At 42.5% G+C, this 22801-nt stretch overlaps 1 protein-coding gene across 1 annotated transcript; it reads right to left on the bottom strand.

Annotated features, from left to right (window-relative positions):
• Nucleotides 1–21468, bottom strand: TFR2 (transferrin receptor 2). The gene is made up of 18 exons (XM_044673476.1): nucleotides 21295–21468; nucleotides 19953–20199; nucleotides 19389–19575; nucleotides 7921–8061; nucleotides 7707–7818; nucleotides 7320–7442; nucleotides 6522–6641; nucleotides 6152–6291; nucleotides 5651–5814; nucleotides 4845–4964; nucleotides 4209–4291; nucleotides 4051–4114; nucleotides 3895–3962; nucleotides 3573–3649; nucleotides 3332–3416; nucleotides 2938–3165; nucleotides 2549–2689; nucleotides 1–1114 (listed from the first exon to the last, which is right to left on the bottom strand). Exons 1-18 carry the CDS (start codon nucleotides 21325–21327, stop codon nucleotides 842–844), a joined length of 2406 nt encoding a protein of 801 aa, XP_044529411.1. The 5' UTR covers nucleotides 21328–21468; the 3' UTR covers nucleotides 1–841.
• Between the last annotated feature and the right edge of the window lie 1333 nt (nucleotides 21469–22801).

The following is a 22801-nucleotide window of genomic DNA, read 5'->3' as shown; positions in this document are numbered from 1 at the left end:
TTTTTGTTATCCCCAGGCACAGGGCTTCCTAAACTTTTATTGAAATTGAATTGGCTAGAATAGCCTTTTATTTGAGGGCCTGTTTTGTCACCAATACACATGTATCAAACATACACACATTTAATCCCACTGGTTATTGGGAGAAGAAAAGAAAAGAAAGATGCCTCTCTGGTTGCCCTGCTCTACACTGAATCAACTTCACCTTCGAGTTTCGGAGTGATGTGATTCTCAGTAGAATAATTTTTTTCTCTGAATGCTCCATTGCTGAGGGAATCCACTGAGTTATATGTGGAAATGCCTCCTAGGACAAGAAGTGATAGGGGAGAGGGGGAGATTGGGACTGATTGAAAGAGCTCTGAACAAGCTGAAGAAAGTGATTTCTCTGGAAAAGCAGAACTATCCCTAGATTCCTTCCATCACAATAGTGTTAGCAGACTCGGACTTCCAAGGTTGAGGGTCCAGATTTGGGTGGATTGGGTGGGTTGGTGGAGGGGTTATAGAAATCCAAACTCCTTCCCCTGATGTTTTTTGGGGGAAAAGTGTAAGGACTTGGGGAAGGGAAAGTTGATTGAGCAGATTCTACTCTCTAACAGTATGATCACATTGAGAGGAAGATAAGTGCATCCTTTTATGTTATAAACATTGGCATCCACATAAAGGGAAGAGGGCAAGGAAGAACTGGGATCAGCAGCTTTGAGAGAAGAAGGGGCCCCAGTACCCTGAGATTTAATAGAAAGGAGAAGAATCTATATCTATGAGGATTTAGAGGAAGAAGTTTAGAGAATGTGTGGACCCTAAGAAAGGAAAATATCCAAGACTGGGAACTGTGACTCCTCCATCATCAGAAGTTGTTGTCAATATTCCAGACGTCTCCACTGAGGGCATTGGCTGCTCCCTGCAGGGTCCAGGTGAGTAGAGCCAGCTGGCGGCGTAAGCGGCCTTCTTCAAAATGAGATCTTGAGTTTCTTATAGAGCTATCCCCAACTCCTTCATCCCTTAGCAGCTGCAGATGCTCCAGCAGGGCTCTCAGAGTGTGGTTCCCTTGACCCAGGAAGATGTGGCGGAATGGATAGATTGCTGGTGACACATACTGGGATAGGAAGTAGAATTCTACCTGCCACAAGAGGCCCAGGAAATTGTCAGAGAAGAAGCAGAGAATCCTTTTTCTTCCTGAAACCTCTGAAACCTACTTTGGCCACCCATGATGTTCCTTCATTCAGACCCACTCAGACACCACCAATCATTTTCCTATTTTCTCAGGCTTTCTAGCCTCCTTCCACACAGCCCTTTATGCCTTCCCAAGCTCTTTAGCCTCCATCTCCCCACCCCTGCTTTTCTTGTCATAGGATTTAGATTAGGAAAGAGCCATTGATCATCTGGCCCAATCCTTTTTTTTTTTTTTTTTCCCCAGATGAGGAAGCCAAAGAGGTTAAACAATTGCCCAATGACACAAGATAGTCAAATACTTCTCACCTCCTCACTTGGCCTATCTATATCCTGACCCTCTCCCCAACTTTCCTCATTAATACTTCTTAATTCCATCTAATTTTCCCCTTCATATCCTTAAATGATCTGAGCTTTCCATGGCAACCCTGTCCCTTAACAACTGCCTCAGTTTTCTCCCCAACCACATAAATCTTTCTCCCTCATCCCTAAGCACTTTTCCTAACTCTCTCCTTAACCCCTGGATAGGTAATCTGGGGCCTAGATTGTCAGTGGCACTATAGGTAGCATTCTAGTGAGAAATAGTTGATATCAAATAGAGAAAAGATTAAATTTTTTTTAAACCTTTACCTTCAGTCTTAGAATCAATATTGTGTATTGTTCTAAGGTAGAAGAGCAGTAAGGGCTCAGTAAGGGGGTTAAGTGACTTGCTCAGAGTCACACAGCTAAGAACTGTCTGAGGCCAGAGTTGAACCAGGATATAGAACCCAGGATCTCTAGGCCTGGCTCTCAATCCACTGAGCAACCTAGCTGTAACCCCTCTTTTATGCTTCATCAATTCCTCCCTGCTTCACTGGCTCCTTCCCCTCTCCACAAGTATGCTCAGATCTCCCTTTATCCTAGAAACACAATAAATCCTTTCCTATATTTACTAAATCTTTCAAGCCCAATTTCATTCATCTTGTAGTGAAACATCTAGTATGAGTAGTGTATCTGGGATGTCTCTTTTTCCTCATTATCCACTCATAGCTCACTCTGCAAACTGGTTTCTGTTCCCATCAGTCTTCTAAATCAACCCCTCCTGGTGTAATAAATGGCCTCGACTGCTAAATCCAGTGGCAGTTTTCCCATTCCTTATCCTCTTTGAATTCTATAACATTGGTTTCTTCAGAATTATTGATTCCTGGTTCTCCTCTTCTTTAATTACAATCCTGCCCAAGTGCAGGTGTGTCTCTCCCTGGTCCTTTTCCTCTATACTCTCTCTCCCTTAGTAATTTAATTCCCATCAAGTCTGGGAGTTCCCCAAAGCTCACTGCTTTAATCCTTGACCCTGTGACTGACTATAAGGTTATCAAGACAAGGCTGACATGTGAGTCTGACTCACTCTCATGATTCGGACGTTGTACATTCGCATCAATCTCTCATTGCTCTCCTCTGAGCTGTAGATCTCCTTCTGCAGTTTTTCAGCTGACCGAATGTAGTCTCCTCTGGCTGAGTAGATCCACTGAAGGGTCAGGCCCCGGGCCTAGAGAGTAGAGGGGCTAAGGATAGTGCCAGGGTCCCTCTGGAGGAGGTAGGAAGCATAATTTTGGGGGCTTTAAGGAATAGAGAAGGTAAAGGCTGGAGATCAAGGACATAGGTTCAGAGAAAGGAAGGGAGATAGGAATGGAGGCAGGGAGCAAGGTGCCTGGATTTCAAGGGACTGAGATTTGGAATGTAGGGTTCAGGGGAGAAACCTTAATCCTGGCTAGAAACTGATACTCAGATTTCAACCTTGAGATCTCCAGAGAACTCATTGAGTCTGCCAATGTGCTTCAGGATGACGTCACCATAGCAGCCAAAGTCCAAGGGTAGCAGGCGGTCATGGCTGAGTCGGATGAGTAGTTGGCCCACCACCATGACCACAGCCCGGGCCACAGCTGGCAGCCTCCCCTGTAATGCTCCATGCAGATTCTCATACGTGTCTTCTTTGGTGTTCAGGAAGGGGTAAGGTGGGCTTTCCTGAGGACAAAAATATAGGGAAGAGGAGAGTTCGTGACAACTAGGGATAGAGAGATGGGGGTAGAGTTTGGGGATGGGACAATGATGGGTCCTGGATTTATGGTGGGTTAGGTTGAATGATAGGGTCCTGACAGGGACTTGTAGGTAGGGTTAAGACAGGGCTTACCTCAGTGAATGAGAATTCAACAGCAGGGACCCCTCCAAAGGCAGTGAAGGAGTAAGCACTGCTATCCATGGGCAGAGGACGGATCCTGAGGATGAGAGGCATGGCCAAGAGGTGCCAAGAGGGGAGAACAATTCCCTGCTCAGATTCCCCAACCACCATTACCACCAAGATCTGTCCTCTCCCACTCCTCCCTTTCCAAGACAGACTTGAACATCCTACCCCCCAGAAACCTATCACTTACACCTCAGCCTCCCAGCTCTGGCCTGGAACCACCACCTGATCATAGAGGGTTTGACCACTATGGTTGGGAGAATCTACCTGGATCAAGAAAGGAGAGGGGAAAAGACCTCAATATTTAGACTTCACCTAGACTTCTGGTCCCCTGGGTTTTTTACTGGCCCCTATTTCTTTCTGCTCTCTGTAGCCTCTATGACCTTAGGCAAGTCACTTCTCAATTCTGGGTTCCAGTTTTTTCCTCTATGAAAGAAAAGGTTGAATGATCCACTTTAAGCTTCCTTTCAGTTCTGACAATCTGGGGGTCTGTGTCTTCTTAGGACCCTCACCTGCTTTAGGATGCTCTTAATGAGGCTGGTGAGAAGAGGACTGGTTTTTGCATGGAATTGATCATCCCCTGAGAAGAGGCAGAGATGAGAAGATAATGAGGTTCAGGACTCAAGTCCTAATTTCTCTTCTATGGAAAAGCTTAGACTGTAGCTCACCAAGGACAGCATTATCCAGGCTCACATAGACAGCAGCTTTGAGATGCAACATGGTGAGGTAACCCTGAAGGAGAGAAAAAACTAAGGATAAAGCAACTCCTAGCACCCAGGACCACCCTCATACTCAGTCTAAGCTCTCTCCATTGCTGGACCATTACCTCTAGCCACTCAGTGGCTCCCACATTCCCAAAGTCACCAGCATCCCAACTGACAAAAAGCAGACTTCGTCGAGGTTGAAAACCTGATGGTTGGGAAGGAAGGGGGTTAGGAAGAAGCATTACCTTCCTCACTCTTATCTAACTAGCTCACTCCTAGAGCTGTTAAAACTTTGTTCTGCTTTCAATTCTTCAAATGTCCCCAAGTACTTAATTTTTAAAAAACACTTACCTTTTGTCTTAGAATCCATACTGTATATTGGTTCCAAGACAGAAGAGCCATGAGGGCTAGGCAATGGGAGTTAAGTGACTTGCCCAGGGTCACTCTGATAAGAGGTATCTGAGACCACATGTGAACCCAGGACCTCCTATCTCTGGGTCTGGATCTCAGTCTACTGCATCACCTAGCTGTAACTTCTACCCCAAACCCCTAGTTTCAATCTCATCTTCCAACTCCTGGCAATAGTTTATGAATCTTCCTTAACTTCTTACTCCCCAATCCTTCCCTGAGCTAGACCTTAAGCCCTCTTCCCCTCCATTCAAACCTGTCCTCCCTAGATCTTAGTCCTCTCTTACCTCTCATTCCTGAGTCCCTCTTTCTCTACCTCCCTGACCCTAGTATCTTGGCCCTGGCCTTACCATTCCTCACCATGGCAGAGAAGGTGCGCACTAGCTCCAGGAGGATGGCTGTCCCCACAGCAGACTTGGCTGCCCCAGGACCCCAGGCATCTCTCTGAGCCCCAATGACAATGTAGTGATCTGGAGCGGGAAGAAAAAGGATACATGTGAAGTAAGGGGGCTGGATCTGAATCCCTAATGTTGCCCAGAAAAGAAATTATTTTCCTTAGTTCTCCTTCATGTGGCCCATTAGATATACACACACACAGAGAAAGAAGGTGGAATAGTGATGTTTCTCAACTCTTTGGGGGATCAACTTTACACAAAGAGAGAAAGTCTCTGGAAGCTGACATGATTGACTCCAGTTTTGGGGGAGAGAATTTTCCCTTGAGTAGGATCAGGACCTTTCTCTTGGTTGAGCTGATCTCTTCTCACTACCATCTAAAAAGCCATTCTTACATTTTTCTTTAATATTTAAATCTGTATGCGTTCTCTAATTTCTATCTGTTATCTGCTTGGGGAAATGGACAGCAATATCTAGTGCAACATCTTCTAAGTAGAATTCTAATTGGGTACTCCTTTTGGAGGCCCTGGAAAAAGAGTGCTGAGTGCCCAGCCTTGCTAGGCTCTGGAGTGTATCCATCTCTCCTCCCACTATCCTGTTGGCTCTCCTTCTCTCCTCATGAAGAGGCGAGACTTCAGATCAGATCAATGCCTACCCAAGAACATGTGTTTGGACATTTGGACATCCATATCCTACACAGGCAGCACATGTACCTTATACACAAATTAAAAGCTGAGTCTGAAACAAAGCCTACATTTCCTACCTGGTTCTGAGCGACCTTCAATGCAGCCAAAGATGCTGATAATGGGAGTTGAGGCCCGATGGTTGTTGACAACAAGACGAAGGGTTGGCCCAGGGCCCAGCTGGTATGGAGTGTCAGAGAGAGTCCCTTTCCATTCTGGGGGGGCCTTGGGGCCTGACAGCTTCCTAGGAGCAGAAACTAAGTCAGGGAGGCAAAACAGTTCTAGAATAGGCCCAGGGAAACAAGAAGGTTGAGGGAAGAGGCCACTGACCTATCACTGAGACTTTGCTTCTAGGATATGAGGATAGAGACAGGGCAAAAACATAAAAAGGTAAAGAGGTAGTGAGGGAAGATGAGAAAAAGAGGCAGATCGAAGTGATGGCAAGAGATGAAGAGACAGAAATGAAGGAGGGTGGGGACTGAGAAGAGGAGAAGAGTGGAAAAGACAGAGGGCATTTCTGTCCTCAAGTCTTGGCATCCTTGTGACCAAGCAGAACCCAACCTTGCCTTCCCCTTACTCACCTCAGCAGCTGGGCAGCAATGTTGGCACTGATGGGTTGGACTGGGATACTAGGGAGGCCAGAGGATTCCACAGGTGGAAACTGGGTTTGATTAAAGGAGGGGAAGCCAGGAGTATAGGGGTCCCCGGTTCCTAGGTGAACCTGTTGGAGGAGTTGGCACATAGCTGGTAAGAATGGAAGCAGAGAAGAGTCTCATCCCTATTCCCATCTCTCTGTTCCTATTCCCCACCCAGTCCTTTCACAGGAAACCTTTCACAGGAAACCAGAGTCTAGGTAGCATTGGACTCGGTCTCAGCCCTTCCCTTCCCTTCTGAAGACATCAGGGTCCTGAAAAGTAAGAAGGGCTCTTGACTCCCAGGTACCAGACTCACATGTCCATACACAGCTGTGTGGTTAGACAGCCTTAGCTTCTTGTGGAGATCTGGGTGGATGTCAGCAGGGTCTGGGTAGATGAGGACACCCAGAGCCCCAAAGGCCTCAGCATTTGACACCTAATATGAATGAGGCCATATAATTTTCCTGGATCCACCTGCATCCCACTTCTCAGTTCTCAGATTCTCTTGAATCCACCTTTCCATTTTTGAACCCCAAGAGTCTACATCCTGTTTCCTGGACTTCACACACTTATTGCTTCTCCATAATCTATCTCCAGTTTCCTACTTCTTTAACAGCCATTGCTTCTGTTCTTTATGACATTTCCTCTTTCTAATGTTTTTTTTTTTTATTCCTTGTGTTCCCTTCCATCGACTATTTCCTAAAAATAACAATAGTCATTACAGAAATAGCTCTCATAGATAGAGGACTTTAGGATTATAGAGTGCTTTCACATCTCTCGCCTGACTGGATCCACACAAGAACTCTGTGAGTGAGGTGGCACAAGGACTATTATTCCTCATTAACATTAGTGCATTAAAGCTCAAAGAGATTAGGACTTAGATTTCTTTATTACACAGTCAGTGAATGCCAGTCAAGACTCCAAGACGAAGGCTCTTTCTTATTTCTTTCTATGCTCTACATTACGCTCCACTGGCTTTCTATGACTAAGAGCTCTAATTCTCTCTGGCTAGTTGGGAATGCTGGCTGATTGGGTTGAGTTGCTCCTCTCAGGCTCTGCTGCCTAGTTCTGCCCACCCTCGTTCAGTCTTTACTCACCCAGAGAAGTCCCTCACCTTCTCAGCAAAGCTCACGTGTCCTATTCGCACTAGGAGGAGGTGCCCCTTGGGATCTAAACCCTTTTCTTGGAGAACTAACATGTCCTTCAGTTGACCATAGTTGGCATAGATGAGTCCTCCCTAGAGGCCAGTCAGGCAGACAAGGACCAAATCAATAGACTGCTCCACCCCCTACCCCCATCACCCCCACCCCCACCCCCGAAGCCTGGCCCTCGAGTAGGAATGGAAGGGTATAGAACCCGAGGGCAATGCTTCTGAGGCCAAAGGGAACTAGGGGAGGGGCAGGGAACCCGGGGAACAAGTTTGTCTGGATCTGTGGGAACTTCAAGGTGTGTAGTAGATGGGGCTAGGTAGGATCATCTGGATCCCAGGAAACCCCCTTACGATGGCACTGCCTTTGGCACTGTAGGGACAGTAGACATCTGGATCCTCCAACTGTAACTCTCCCAAAATATCGCCTGACCCATTGATCCAATGAAGTGTGTTTGGCTGGGCCCTGTGGTAGGAGAAAAGACAGGGATCCCCCCCCCACTGCCCACCCTCTGTCCAGTCATCATTATCTCAACAGACCATAGTCTCTAACACCAGCCCAACTCACGGGTCAGGGAACTGCAGCCCCACATAATGGGTATCCATCCAGACATGGTCCAGTTTCTGCTGGTAGAACATATCTCGGATCTGGTGAGACAGAGCGGTCATTCCAGGGGAACCTGAGGATCGCTCCAGAAGACTCATGGTCCTATTTGAGGAGAACAGGGAGCTGGAGGACAGGACCCTTGGATCCTGGAGGATCTGATCAATGAGGGGCCAAATACTTGACTCTTACAAAGAAATATGGGATCCCAAATCACTCCCTTTCTCCATCAGCTCCTTTTCTTTCACCACCAAACATTCTCAGGTCTCCTCAACCCCTAAAGTTAAATTAATTTCCCTCTGTCCTTTGGTTCTCCTATAATAGTCATTTATTTAGTTCCATAAATGTCATTTATTTCTGTATCCACTACACACACACAGACACACACAGAGACACATACACAGACACATACAATTTGCTTCTGTGGGCTCACAGGTAGCTCAGTGGATTAAGAGCCAAATCCAGAGATGGATGGTCTTGGGTTCAAATTTAGTCTCAGACACTTCCTAGCTATGGGACCCTGGGCAACTCATTTCACCTCTATTGCCTAGCCCTTTCTACTCTTTCTACTGATTCTAAGATGGAAGGTAAAGTTTTTTTCCCTCTTCTCAATTTACTATTGTGCTATAAGGAATGATGAACCAGATTATTTCAGAAAGAACTGTGTGAACTGATGCAGAGTGAAAAAAGAACCATTATATACAGTAGCTGAAATATTGTGGGGCAATCAAATGTAAAAGTCTTAGCTGCTAATAGCAATAGTCCAGGACAATCCTGAGGGAATTATGAGAAAGAATGCTATCCACATCTAGAGAAAGAATTATGCGGGCAGAAGAAAACATGATTTATCACTTGTTTATTTGGGAATATGATTTGGGGTTTTAAACCAAAACCAAAAATATAAGATTACTCTCTTACAAAAATGGATAATATAGAAATGTTTTGAGTGATAATATTTGTATAACTCAATGGAATTGCTTGTTATCTCCAAGAGTGGGGAGGGAAGAGGGGAGAGAGACAACATGAATCATGTAACCTTGGAAAATTTATGTGTAAATTTATTACCAAAATAAAATAAAATTTATTACCAGAAAAAAGAATAGGCCATTCCCCCATCTAGTAAATTCCAGTGGCTCTCTATTACCTGTAGAGTCAAATATAAACTCTAAAGCCCTTTACCACCTGACTAGTTTGCCTTTCCAGCTTTATTACTCCTTCATACACTTTATAACCCAGTCAATCATCTTTCTTCTTTTCCACCTTAGAATCAATAGTATATATTGGTTCCAAGGAAGAAGAGTGGTAAGGGCTAGGCAATAGGGGTTAAGTGATTTGCCCAGGGCCTCCTAGCTAGAAAGTATCTGAGGCCACATTTAAACTTAGGACCTCCCATCTCTAGGCCTGGCTCTCAATCCACTGAGCCACCCAGTAATAATAAATTTTGACACCTTTCTTGAAATTAGAAGATCCAAATCATCTCCTTCCCTCCCTTCCCTCATCCTTCTGGGAGATGCTAAGCAATATGAACTAGGCTATTTGGGTATTATCATGCAAAACATACTTCATCTTGAAAATAATCCTTCTTGCTGTTCTTAACATATACTACATATATTTGCACAGGTTGACCCTCCATACCTGGACAATGCAACAAGTACATGGAGACTATTGGTATCGTGCCTGTCTCCCAACCTCATATCTTCTCTATGCTAAACACCTCCAGTTTCTTCTTCTTAACTCTGTTCTGGAATTTTTTTCTTTAAGAAGACTATTGATATCTTTTATTTTTACATCCCTTTCATTTCCAAATATATCCCTGCAGCTTTCTTTCCCCAAAGAACTATTCCTTGTAACAAAAAATTAAGAGGATTGCAGATAAAAAAAAAACCAACCTAAATCATCATGGCAAAAGTCCAACAGCAAGAGTTAGAAAGAGAAATTCCATTTAAAATAACTATAGACAATATAAAATACTTGGAAATCTACCTGCCAAGACAAAAACCAGAAACCAAATTAACATAATTGCAAAATATCTTTTCACACAAATACAATTAGACCTGAACAACTGGAAAAATATTAATTGTTCATGAATAGTTTATACCAATATAAAAAAATGATAATTCTACCTAAATTGATTTACTTATTTAATTCCATACCAATCAAAGCAATCATAACACATTTTAATATAAATATATTTTTATTTATTATATCTATTATTATATATTATATATTTATATGCTATGTATATGATTTATTTATTATATATAATATAAATAAAATGTATATAAATATAAATATAAAAAATATTTTATAGATCTAGAAAAAATAACAAAAATTTATTTGGAAGAACAAAAGGTCAAATATATTGAGGGAATTAAAGAAGAGAAATGTGATGAAAGGAGATCTAGCCTAGATCTCAAACTAAACTACAAAGCAGTAACCATTAAAACAGTCTGGTACTTGCTGAGAAATAGAGTAGAATAGATTGGATACATAATTCCACAATCACTAATGGCCATAATAATCTAATGTCTGATAAAAGCAAAGATTCCAATTTTGGGGTCAAAAATTCCTTACTTGACAAAACTGCTGAAAAACTGGAAAGGAGTTTGGCTAAAAGTAGGTATAGACCAACGTCTCATACTGTATACCAAGATAAGGTCAAAATTGGTACATATTTAAACATAAAGAGTAATACTACCATAAGCAAATTAGGGGAGCATAGAATAGTTTACCTGTCAGATCCATAGATAAGGGAAGAATTTATGACAAAACAAGAGATTATTACAGAATATAAAATGGATAATTTAGATTATGTGAAGTAAAAAAGTTTTTACACAAACAAAAACTATGCAATCAAGGTTAGAAGGAAAGGTGGAAACTGGGGGAAAGCATGTTTCTCTGACAAAGGCCTCATTTATCAACTATATAGAGAACTGAGTCAGATTTATAAGAATATAAATCATTCCCCAATTAAATAGCCAAAGGATATGAACAGGCAGTTTTCAGAAGAATAGATCAAAACTGTCTATAGCATTATACATCAATATGAAAAAAATGCTCTAAATCACTATTGATTAGAGAAATGCAAATTGAAGCAACTTTGAGGTTCCATCTCATGCCTGTCAGATTGACTAATATGACAGAAAGAGAAAATTATAAATGTTGGAAGGGATATAGGAAAACTGGGAAACTAATATACCATTGGTGGAGTTGTAAATTGATTCAACCATTCTGGAGTGCAATTTGAAACTATGCCCAAAGGGCTATAAAACTGACCCAGTAATATCACTACTAGGTCTATATCCCAAAGAAATTAAAAAAAAAAGAAAAAGGATTTATATGTACAAAAATATTTAGAGCAATTATTTTTGTGGTGGCAAAAAATTAGAAATTAAGAAGATGCCCACCAACTGGGGAATGGTTGAACAACCTATGGTATATGATTGTGATGGAATACCATTGTTCTGTAAGAGATGCTGAGCAGGAAGCTTTCAGAAAAACCTGGAAAGACTTACATAAACTAATGCAAAGTGAACTGAGCAGAACCAGGAGAATATTGTGCATGGTAATGACAATACTTATAATGATCAGTTATATGAATGGCTTAGGTTTTTTCAGCAATACAAAAACCCAAGACATTGCTGAAGGATTTATGACAATGCTATCTACCTCTGGAGAAAGAACTGATGGGAGTCTCAATGCAGATTGAAGCATACTATTTTTTACTTTTTGTTTTCTTTATTGTTTTGCTGTTTTCTTTCAGATCATGACAAATATAGAAATGTGTTTTGCATGACTGCACATATCAAATTCTCAATAATGGGGGAAAGGCAGGGAGGAAAAGAGAGAACTTGGAACTCAAATTTAAAACAATGTTAAAAATTGATTTTACATGTAACTGGAAAAAATAAACTATTTAAAAAAAAGAATTAAGAAGGAAAAAAATGTCAGCAAAACTAACCACATTTCTACCAAGTTTGACAACATATGCACATCTATAGTCCTAATCCCTACAAAGAAAGGAAGGAGGGGCATTTCCTCCTCTCTTCTTCAGAACAAAGTTTGACTTTTATAATCACCCAGAAGAATTTTCTCTCTCTGACAGTCTTTAGTAATATTGTACTTTCAAATGAATTTCAACTATTTGTCTTCACTCTTTTTCTCATTTCCTTTGGACTTAGGCCTGATAGTTGGTCCTCTGGACGATGGTTGGACATCTTCCTTCATGGTGTTTACAAAAATGATGGAATTCAGGGGTTAGCATAGCTTTCCAATGGGATACTTCTTTCCATTGGACATAGCTGCCTTTCTTATAGGGGAATTATTGCAGAGGTGACATAAATTGGCACTCTATCTCACAGAAGGCATTTTTCCTGTCCTTGCTAGTCCTTTGTTCAACTGCTGCAAGAACTGCCTGCTGAGATAATTTTCTATCCCTCCTGTTTTGTGTCATTTCTAAATTTGATATGTGTACTCCTATGCCTTTACCCAAATAACTGACTAGAGGACTGAGGCCTTCAGCATGCCACTAGAGACCTTTGGGTTCAGTCATTCAAACAGTTTCAAGTGCATCTAACATCAACCAGTATACATCTTTTCCATAAATATATCATGAAAACTTTTGCCTGATGTGCTGCTGAAATAAAAAGAAACTACTCTTATAACTCTCCCCTCCTGATCTAGAAACCTGATAACCTTCATAAAAAAAGAAATGTAATATATGACTCTTCTCTCTCTCTTTATATATCATCAAGTCCTAGAATATAGTCATCAAGTCCTAGAAATTTTTCCTTCATAATGGAATCTATGCTAAGAGGGCAGAAGGTCACCCTCAGCCTTAGCACCCAAGTGAAAACCATCCAGCATGGGAGGGTTCCATCTTGTATCCTGACTATTGTAATAACCATGTCTTATAGCTGGTTTTATAGATTCTTCCTCCTGTCATAAAAGGTAGAGGTAAACGGGGTCCTTCAAAAAGCATGCTGCTGAAGCTACTATTGCTAGAGTCATAGGAACAGAGAGAACCATAAGGCAGACAGTGGAGTCCAATTGCCATTGGACATGAGATCTTTGCCTGAAACCTGGGAGGAATGGGTAAGGTGTGCCTGGTTGCAGAAAATAGGGCTGGTTTGCTTGTAGTGAGAGTTTCGTTGAATCCTAGAAGACTTCAGAAAGATGTGGATAATCCAGGGACTCATTCTACCAAGCCACAATGGTGGGAGTATGGTGACTACTCAGAACATGGGATGAGGCTGCCCCTCTTCTCTGAGCAATGACTATAAGATCCCCGTAAGTAGGGCTTCTGGGATGAATAGTTTCTTTGGGAGGTGTTCAGATCTGTTTTCTAGAGAGAAGCCTGTGTGAACTCATCTATCTAACCTGGGAAGTTCATGCTAGGTTTATAAATAGCTAATTTTTTTTTAAGCTCAAGTGTAGATCATATTTAGAAATCTTAATAATATGTACTATTGTCTTTCAATTTCTTGCAGCAAATATGCTTAACTTAGAAAAAGAGTTTTTTCTTTTGAGTTACTTAATGCTGGGATAGAAATGAAAATCTTATTGAGGAAATGAGATGAATTAAATTTTGGAGATTTGCTCAAGGTAATTTACAATAGATTTGTGAAATATATACAAAAGATTATTTCGTATTTAAAAACCTAGATTCAAGATAAAAACAAAGTGGAGTGTGTGTGTGTGTGTGTGTGTGTGTGTGTGTGTGTGTGTGTGTATGTAAAACATCATTATCACCTTTATATCTTTATCCTAAAGCTGCTGTTACTATTATCCCAAACTCTACATGTCCCAAATGGAACTCTTCAACTTTCCTTGCAAAGCAAGACTCCTTCCCAAATACCTCATTTCTGTCCATTTTTCAAAAACCCTTTATTCTACCTTAGAATTGATACCAAGTATTATTTCCAAGGCAGAAGAGGAGTAAGGGTTAGACTTATGGGGATTAAGTGACTTGCCCAGGGTGACACAGATAGGAAGTGTCTGAGGCCAGATTTGAACCCGTCTTCCCATTTCCAAGCCTGGCTCTCTATCCACTGAGTCCCCCAGCTGCCCCTCTGTCAGTGTTAACTATCATTTTTCTAGTCTCCCAGGCTACAAATTTAGGAGTTACATTTGAATCTTTCCTCTCCTGCATTCTCTATACCTAGTCTAAGACGTTTTATGAACTCTTATCATCCTACTTTTTCACTTTTTTAGATACCTTTAGTATTCATCTTCTTGTTTCCATTCCTACTGCAATTATGTTAGCTCAAATCCTACTCTAATAACTTGGTTTTATAGTAGATCTTATAGCATAGCCTCTGGGCTCTTTCCACTCCAGTCTTTCTTTCTATGTCAGCTTCTCTAGGAATCCAGACTCTACATCATGGGACTGAGGGGCTGAGAGAGAGATAAGGAAACCTTAGATGTACACTCACCAATGGGTCCAGATTTCCTTACTGCCACACACAATGGTAATCTGACTATGCCCACCACCTGTCCTGGATCTGCCAGGAGCATCCTTACAGAATAAAAATAGATAAACAGGAAGGGAATCTTCAGGTCACTGCAGGTAAGGGATCTTCCACAGTCCCAGGCTCAGAGAGAACTTATGACTGACTTGTCAGACCCCAAAACAACTACTTTAGGAGACTCGTATTGGCACTGTAGTAACAGGAGATATATCACATCATGTTACATGATGGAAATGAAAAAGGCTTTAGAAGTCATAAAATATCACCCGACCTGGTGCAAATCTACAGCTTTCCCAACAAGTAGTCATTCAGCTTCTATTTTTTTCTTAATTACTAATTAATTAAAAATTTAACAAAATTAATTACTTCTAGGGATGGAGAACTCCCCACCTCTCAAAGAAATCTCTCCTACTTTTGACTATTCTAATTGTTAGGAAGTGTTTCCTTACATTGGAACAAAAGCTGCTCCCCACCAACACTTCTCATTCTGCCTCCTGGTGTCAGACAAGTCAAGCCCAGTCCCTCTTTTAAGACACGGCCCTCAAATACTTAATGGTAGCTATCACAGGTGAGAAAGGCAGATAGCTAGCTTTGGAGTTGAGAAGAATTGCATTCAAGTTCTACCTTGGACACATAATGGCTTTGAAATCCTGGGTAAGTCACTTAACCTCTTGGTGCCTGAAATGATTCTCTTAGTTGAAGATCTGCATTAGGAGAGGGATTAGTACAGATTTTGATTAGGAGAGAATTCCTCATACCAATGAAATTGCAGGTCTAGCCCTATCCCTTTCCTCTCCTCCCATCACGTTCTTGGCCCTACACGGTGACTTGGATAGTCACAGGTCACAAATGACAACCAAACCAGGAGGGACAGTTAATGTCCTAGTTGGTCAAAATCAGTATTCAAAAAGATCTACAGACCAGAACATTGGGCTTAATCTAATAAGATAAAACTCATTATAGGGATCCATGCTAAGCCTTACACTTACTTCAGAAATCAGCTGCACAAATACAAAATGGAAGAGACGTAGTTAGACAACAGTTTGTGAAAAAAAAAAAAAAAAAGATCTGGGAGTTGTAGAGGCCTACAAACAAGATGTGCTGGACTCAGCTCTAACCAGCTTGTCATTATTGTTCAGTTGGGTCTGACTCTTGGTAGACCATAGCCTTCCATGAGGTTTTCTTGGCAAGGATACTGGAGTGGTTTACCATTTCCTTCTCTACTCTCAGGCAATCAGAGGTTAAATGATTTGTCCAGAGTCACACAGATAGGAAGTATCTGGTGTTACATTTGAACTCAGACCTTCCTAACTCCAGGCCCAGCATTCTTGATCTACTGAACCACTTAGCTGCCTCTGAACCAGCTTGCTAGATTCTTAAATTTTCAGTATGAGCATTTACACCTTGGAAAATCGGCAAACATCATAAATCAGAGCTTGATTTATTATTTTGTTGATTGTTTAGAGTGAAGAGAATAAAGAAGAAAAAGTTAATAATGTTGTTCAAACTTGAAAAAAGGGTATCCTGCCTACATTTCCCCCTTGCTCTCCTCAGAGAGCTAGATGTTAAATATTTACCAGCATGCCCCTGCCTACAGTAGTATGATATGGAAGTCAAAAAGCTAGTGTATTCTTAGATCATTAGCAGGATAGAACCTCAGAGGCATTCTATATTATCTTGTTTTACATATGATTAAACTAACAGAAACCAGAGGGAAGATTTTCAGGTGAAAACTTGACCCCAGAACTGAGCTCCTTCCACTATGCCAGAGCAACTCTCCCAGGGAAGGGAAGACACAGATCCATCAGCTGGAAAGAAACCAGAAAATGGCTAGGTTAATGAGTTCATATTATCTGAGGATTGGCTGAAGAAACCAGGAATATTTAAAATGAAGATATTGGGCAGGTGAGATAGCCAGCTTCAGGTATCTGAAAGGCTACTATATAGATAAGAGATTTGTCCTATATATATAGCTCTAGAGGGCTGACCAGGAACATATAGGTGGAAGTGGTCAAAGAGTGAATTAAGGCTTCAAGTAAGGAAAAATTTTCTAATAATTAAAACTGTGAAAATGTGGAACAGGCTGCCTCAGGAGGTTGTGAGTTCCAGTCCCCTCCCCACTGGAGGTCTTCAATCAAAGGACAGATGGCAATAGAGGTGTTATGGTAAGAATTTCTTTCTACGCCCCCTCAACTTGTTTCCTGTGGCTACTGATGTCTCTCCCTGGAATATTTGCCATGATACCAGCTCAACTCTGAAATTCTGTGATTCCATAAGTCTTCCAGGTTCTTTTCTTCAATTTAGGCTTCAATCAATCCATGTATAGTGTCAGTTCAAATCTGACTTCAGACACTAGTTAATAGTTCCACTCTGGGCAAGTCTCAACACCATTTGCCTCATTTTCCTTATCTGTAAAATGAGCTAGAGAAGGAAATGGCAAACCACTCTAGGATCTTTGCCAAGAAAAGCCCAAGTGGGATCATGAAGAGTCCAACATGACTAAAACAATTGAACAGGGGGCAGCTGGGTAGCTCAGTGGATTGAGAGCCAGGCCTAGAGACAGGAGGTCCTAGGTTCAAATCCGGCCTCAGACACTTCCCAGCTGTGTGACCCTGGGCAAGTCACTTAACCCCCATTGCCTACCCTTACCAATCTTCCACCTATAAGTCAATACACAGAAGTTAAGGGTTTAAAAATTAAAAAAAAAAAAAAAAAGAATCACAACAATTGAACAAAAAACAAAATGAGCTGGAGAAGGAAATGGCAAGTCACTCTAGTATCTGTGCCAAGAAAACCCCCCAAAAAGAGGTCACAAAGAATAACAACAATCCTCATATGGCCCTTTATCCTAATGGACCCTCCTCTGGGCAGGCTCTCTAGCTCACTGACATCATCTGGAAAATGTATTGCCCAGAGATAAATATAATGCCACCAGTGTTGTTCAATAGGGTACAGCAGAACTATCACCTCGCTCCCTCTTTGGGTAATAAATGTGCCTCTCTTGATTCTAGGATCCATTTGACTCATAGATGGTCTGCCAGTGATGATTTGCAAACTCCCTGGTAGAAAGAGCAATGGTGATGACCCCTACCCCCCATCCCAAAGAGGGAGTTTCGGCGCCTCTTCTTTTTCTTTTTTAAACCTTTACTTTCTGTCCTGGTAAGACAGAAGGGCAAGGGCTAGGAAAACAGGGTTAAGTGACTTGCCCAGGATCACACAGCTAGGAAGTGTGCAAGAACAGATTTGAACCCAAATCCTCCCAAATCCAGACCTGGAGCTCTATCCACTGTGCCACCTAGCTGCCCCCCTGTGCTTTTTCTTGCCTTGCCTTAAAGGCAGTTTTACTCATTGCCTGGTGTCATGGGTATAGCTTATGCTGCCTGCATGTAGTATGGTTTATGGGGATTATAATACAACTTCTTATAAACTGATGACAAATTTTCTTAGAAATTTCATTTTTGCTAGTCTTGCCTAACAACATTCAAACTTTATTGTTTTGTGTGAAAAGATCAGTATCTACCAGAATTCCCCTATTCCTGCCATGTAAGTTGTACCAATTATTTCTCTAAATGCTGAAATCTGTCACCAAGGCTAGAGTGGCCCTGAGGCTTGAAGCCCAAGTTCCCTTGCTTTGGACACAGCTCTCAGGTTGCCTCAGGTTGTGTTGACATGGTTTCCTAGAAACCAAAGGGCATAAAATGGGTGGGTCCCTCTTTTAAAGTTTCCTAAAGCCTTGTAAGTAGTAATACTTTCCTCTACTGACCAGACCCATTTCACTATGAAGACAGGAGGAACACATTTACTCAAGCTGAATGTTGTGTTCACATTGAACGTCCTTTCCATGCTATGACTAAGTCACCCTTCTTTTGAAATTGTTGAATGACCTGAGAGTGTTTTATTTCATTGCAAAATCTGATCTAAATGATCAGGGCACTAGCCTGAGTGGGGCCCAACCTCCCTTTCCAGTCTGGCCTTCAACCTTTCCCCTACAGAACTCTTACATTTCAACCAAACTGACTCACTCAGTTGTCTGAACAGATCTTGCTGAGTCCCATTAAGTACTTTTAGTCCCTCTATAATTCACTTCTGCTCTTCTCCCTTTCTCCTTACCTAAATCCCTTCCCTGAATCATTCATGAAGCCTAGACAGACCACCCCAGTCCCCACCCTGCTTCGGCCTCTTATCCCCTAGAGCACTTCCTTTTCCATATTTAGCTCCTACCATTTACTGTCTTCTGTTGTTCATTCTCTATTTCTGTTGTGGATGGGACTTATCTTTCTCATTCACGGACTAAGTTTTATGAGGGCAGCTAAAGTGCCTCCTAGGATTGTTACAAGGATAACATGAAATAATATTTGTAAAGTGTTTGCTTTCTATAAAATACAAATACTAGTTATTATTGTTGTTACCATTATCATCCTTTTCATTAGCATCATTCACACCAGAGTTGTAATTTGGATTTTCTTCACTGGGGGGCAAAAACAGTGTATGTATGTTGCCCAGGGGTAGGTCAGTAAGGAAAGGAGCCTTGAACACAGATGCAGGGAAGGGAAGCAGTTCACCTTCACTGTTCATTGCCATGAACACTGACAATTTTCAATGTCAAAGGAGTTGGGAAAGAAGGTGGAAATTTTAACCTAGGGCAATAGGGAGCCATTTTGTTTTAGGGAGATAGCAGTCATCTAGGAAAGGAAACAGTATATACATCCTGGATATCACAGCCCTGCGGCAAGTTATACACTGTTTACATCTTTATCTTACATCTAATCTTAGCACAGTCCCCTGTACAGAGATGTTTCTTGGTGAACATTAACTGAAGTGAGGGAAAGTGGGCTACCTCGTTACTAAGAACTGAAACTCAATGAGTCAGAGATCATAGGATTGGTAAGAAAAGATCTGAAGCTTCAGTTAGGAGAATGAGAATAAGATTCTATTTGAAGTAGGTCACATCCTGAGTCTTACCTGATAGAGCTTTTCAGTTGCTCTTCATCCAGGTATTTGTGGAACATCTCCCGAAGGTCAGCCCAGTACAGAGTAGAGCCACTGGTCTCTGGAGCCAGTTCATAGCCTAAATCATCACTCACTTCTGACACAGAGACCTTACAAGACTGGCATGAACCTCGGAAGGCAATGTAGCCCAGGAGAAAGGCTGGGATAAGAAAAGTCAATTGGTTGATTCTCCCCACCCCCACCCTAACGCTTCCTCTTCCATCCCTTCCACTCCCATCCTGTCATCTTTCATCCCCATGGGCTCCCTCTGGGACTGAATTCTTCATTCCTCCAACCTACCTCCTGAGAATGAGGCATTCAAGAAACCAGCTCTTCCCCAAGACCATCACCCCTTTCTTGTTTCCCTTTATCATTTTGTTTCTCCCACTTTAGTGGGAGTCCAGACCTCCAACTTCTCTCAAATTCTAGACTTAGCATCCTCACTGGGTTCTCCACTTCATCTCTACCCACTTCCCCTACTCCCCAAATCATCCTAACCCCCAGGCTAGGGGGTTGGGAGTGGGAATTTGTTCTCACCAACAATAAAGATTAAGAGATTGATGAGTATAAAGTAGGTGATTATCTTGGGGGTCAAATTCTGCCTCCTCTGTTTCCCCCAATTTCTCCCTGGATGGTTTGTGGTCCTTAGCTCCATGTCCATGATGAGAGCAGCTGAGTCTTCTCTTTCTTCCTCTTGCATCTCATTTTCCTCCAACTGTTTTCCCTGGTTCTCCTCTTCTTGTTTGTAGATGGTGTAGGGATGGTGAGAGAACAAATCTTGGGGCTGGGAGCAGAGGGACCCTGAGGTCAGTAGAGGGATAGATGGATAGAAACCCATGGAAAAACCCTTGGAGAATTAAGAGGGGATGAGAAGAGAGGAGATGGGGGTGGGGCAGGACATTGGGATGGGAAGGATAGGGAGATGGAGAGATAGGTGGATGGTGTAGGAGAGGGAGATAGGAGAAGACAGTGGAGAAGAAATGGGGAGAATAGAATGAGAGAAAGGAAGAACTGAGGGATAGAGGAAGACAGGGAGAAGTGTAATACTGGGATTAGGAGAAGACAAGAAACTGAGGAAGGAAAGAGAGATAGAGAAGGACCGAGAGAAAGGATAAGATAGGGAGATAAAGGAAGAAAAAGACTGGGGAAAGGCACAGAGCCATAACTGGAATGAGGCAGCGGAGGCTATCTTAGTCACTGATATCTGGGGGTACAATTTACGCCCTGCTATAGTTTGGAATCTGTCCTGCACTCTCATCTTGTGTTCATCTGCTAACTTGTACCCTGACACTGGTTCAGGGGAAGGCAGCCCTGGTTAAGAGCAAGGGATGTGATCACTGGCAATAGAGGTCAGGAAAGAGATAGAAAGGATGGACTCCCCCCCACCCCCACCCCATGCTATTCTGTTAGCTTACATCACTGTGGGGGTTGGAAGAAAGGGGAGGAAATGGACTACTAGCTTTTCCTCCTCCACCATTACACCTGAGCTGAAGATCTGTCTCTCCTCAGGATACCTGCCTGCCTCCCTTCAAAATCCCTTTTCCCTCTATTCTTATCTCCTTACCCTCTCTTTACTATCCAGCATAGCCTTACCTTTCACTTCTGGTCTTCTGGAATCTTCTTTTATTATTAACAAGTTCCTTTCTATATCTTCCCCTTCCCTATTCCTTTCTCTTTCTGGAACTCACTGAAACCTAGCTTTCTTCCCTTACCCTAGTTATGGAATTAGAAAATGGATACCTGGAAGGAATCCTCTAGCAGGAGAAGAGGAAGATGGTTAGGGGTGAAAGGGTCTGCCACAGATATTTCAGGCTATGTGTGGGAGGGGGTGAGTTTGGGTTGGAGAATGGCATCTCCCTCCAGCTTCCAAAAGTCTTACCGATTTCAGGAAGAACCCCTGAAGCCTTTCCATTTGTCTGATGACTCCTCAGTGTTGTGCCCCAAGGACAGGCCCGCAGGTTCCCTTAACTAAGGTAGCTAGGTCCTCTCTACAAGAAAGCAATTTGTTGGGCCTCCACCCTAGCTTTCTGGTTGCTTTCACAATATCTAATCTCTTTAGCACCCACCTCTCCTTTGGGTCCCTGGGAAACCAAAGTTTGGGGAAGGGATGAAATGTCATAAATATCAGGGGACTCCACCCCTCTCTCCTCCCACCCCCACTCCACCCCTTCTCTGCAGTAAAATCAATTTTCTGGGATTGAACAGACTTTGGCCTCTGGAACCCTGCTGGGATCATGGTTGAAGGTGTAGGTGGGGTGAGGGATTTGGGAGGAGACAAATTTAGAAAGGAGAGTGTCCCTTATTCCACTGCCCCATTGGCCTTCTTCCTCCCATCCAGTCAGTTAAGTCCAACACCCTTCCTTGTACCCCTGGCACCCTCAAGGCTCTCATTCTCCCACTTGCCCCTTTCCCAAAGTTCCTGATGCCCTTTTTGGAATCCAAGAGAGATATGCCCTGGGGCCCATATAGAAGGCTCCCCCACACCTACCCAAGTCTGAACTCTGGCTTCCAGGCTCTCCTGGATGAGACTCCATATCCTATTATACATTAACCTGTCCTACATCCCTGCCCCAGTTCTCTCTCCCCCAGAGGAGCTGTTTGCTTAGTGACTGAGGGTCTCTCTCATGCCAGGCAATGTGGCTTACAGGCAATGTGGCTTATGAGTGTCTGGTCTTTCATGTCACACTGAAAGATGGTAGACAAATGGAAGAGCGTGCTCTGACATCCAAATCCTGAGACAGGGACATAAGGGTGGACTCTTTGGGGAGAATGTTCCTCTGATCTAACCCATTTTTCCTCCTTTCAGGATGGACCCCTGGAAAGTATTCTCCCCACCTCCACCTCTTTCAAAAGTAGAAATGGAAACTTGCTTAACTCATTCACTCACCTCAGTGGTACTGTCTGGCTAGACCAGAGCTATTAATGTTTCTGCTGCCATCCAGGTCTGTCCAGGGGCTCAGATTTCTTCTTGTTTCTTGTTTGTCACTTGTTTTGTCTGAGACCTCCTGTCTCTTCTTTCTCCCATCTTTAGGATCATGTCCCTCCATCCATCTCCCATTTCCATTAGCTGGTCTATTCCCTACCACAAGCCTGAGCCCAAACATCCAAGTTCTATCTCTTTTAAAGGAAGCCATTGGCTCCTCTTTAACCACAATTCCCCTACCCTCAAAAAGAAAAAGAAAAAGAAAAAACTGGTATATACTGGCTAGGTGACCTTGTAAAATCATTTAACTTTTTTGGGTCCCATGCAACTTTCAGAACAAGTTGCTCATCTATGTTGGCATAAGGAGGTTAAGGCAAAGACAATAAGATTATTAAAGAATAATAACTAAGTGGATAGAGTGCTGAACCTGGGGTCAGGAAGATGAGTTCAAATATAATCTCAG

This window comes from Gracilinanus agilis, chromosome 4 (genome assembly GCF_016433145.1).
Source record: "Gracilinanus agilis isolate LMUSP501 chromosome 4, AgileGrace, whole genome shotgun sequence".
NCBI classification, from domain to species: Eukaryota; Metazoa; Chordata; class Mammalia; order Didelphimorphia; family Didelphidae; genus Gracilinanus; species Gracilinanus agilis.
This window is presented reverse-complemented; position numbering and strand designations above follow the sequence as displayed.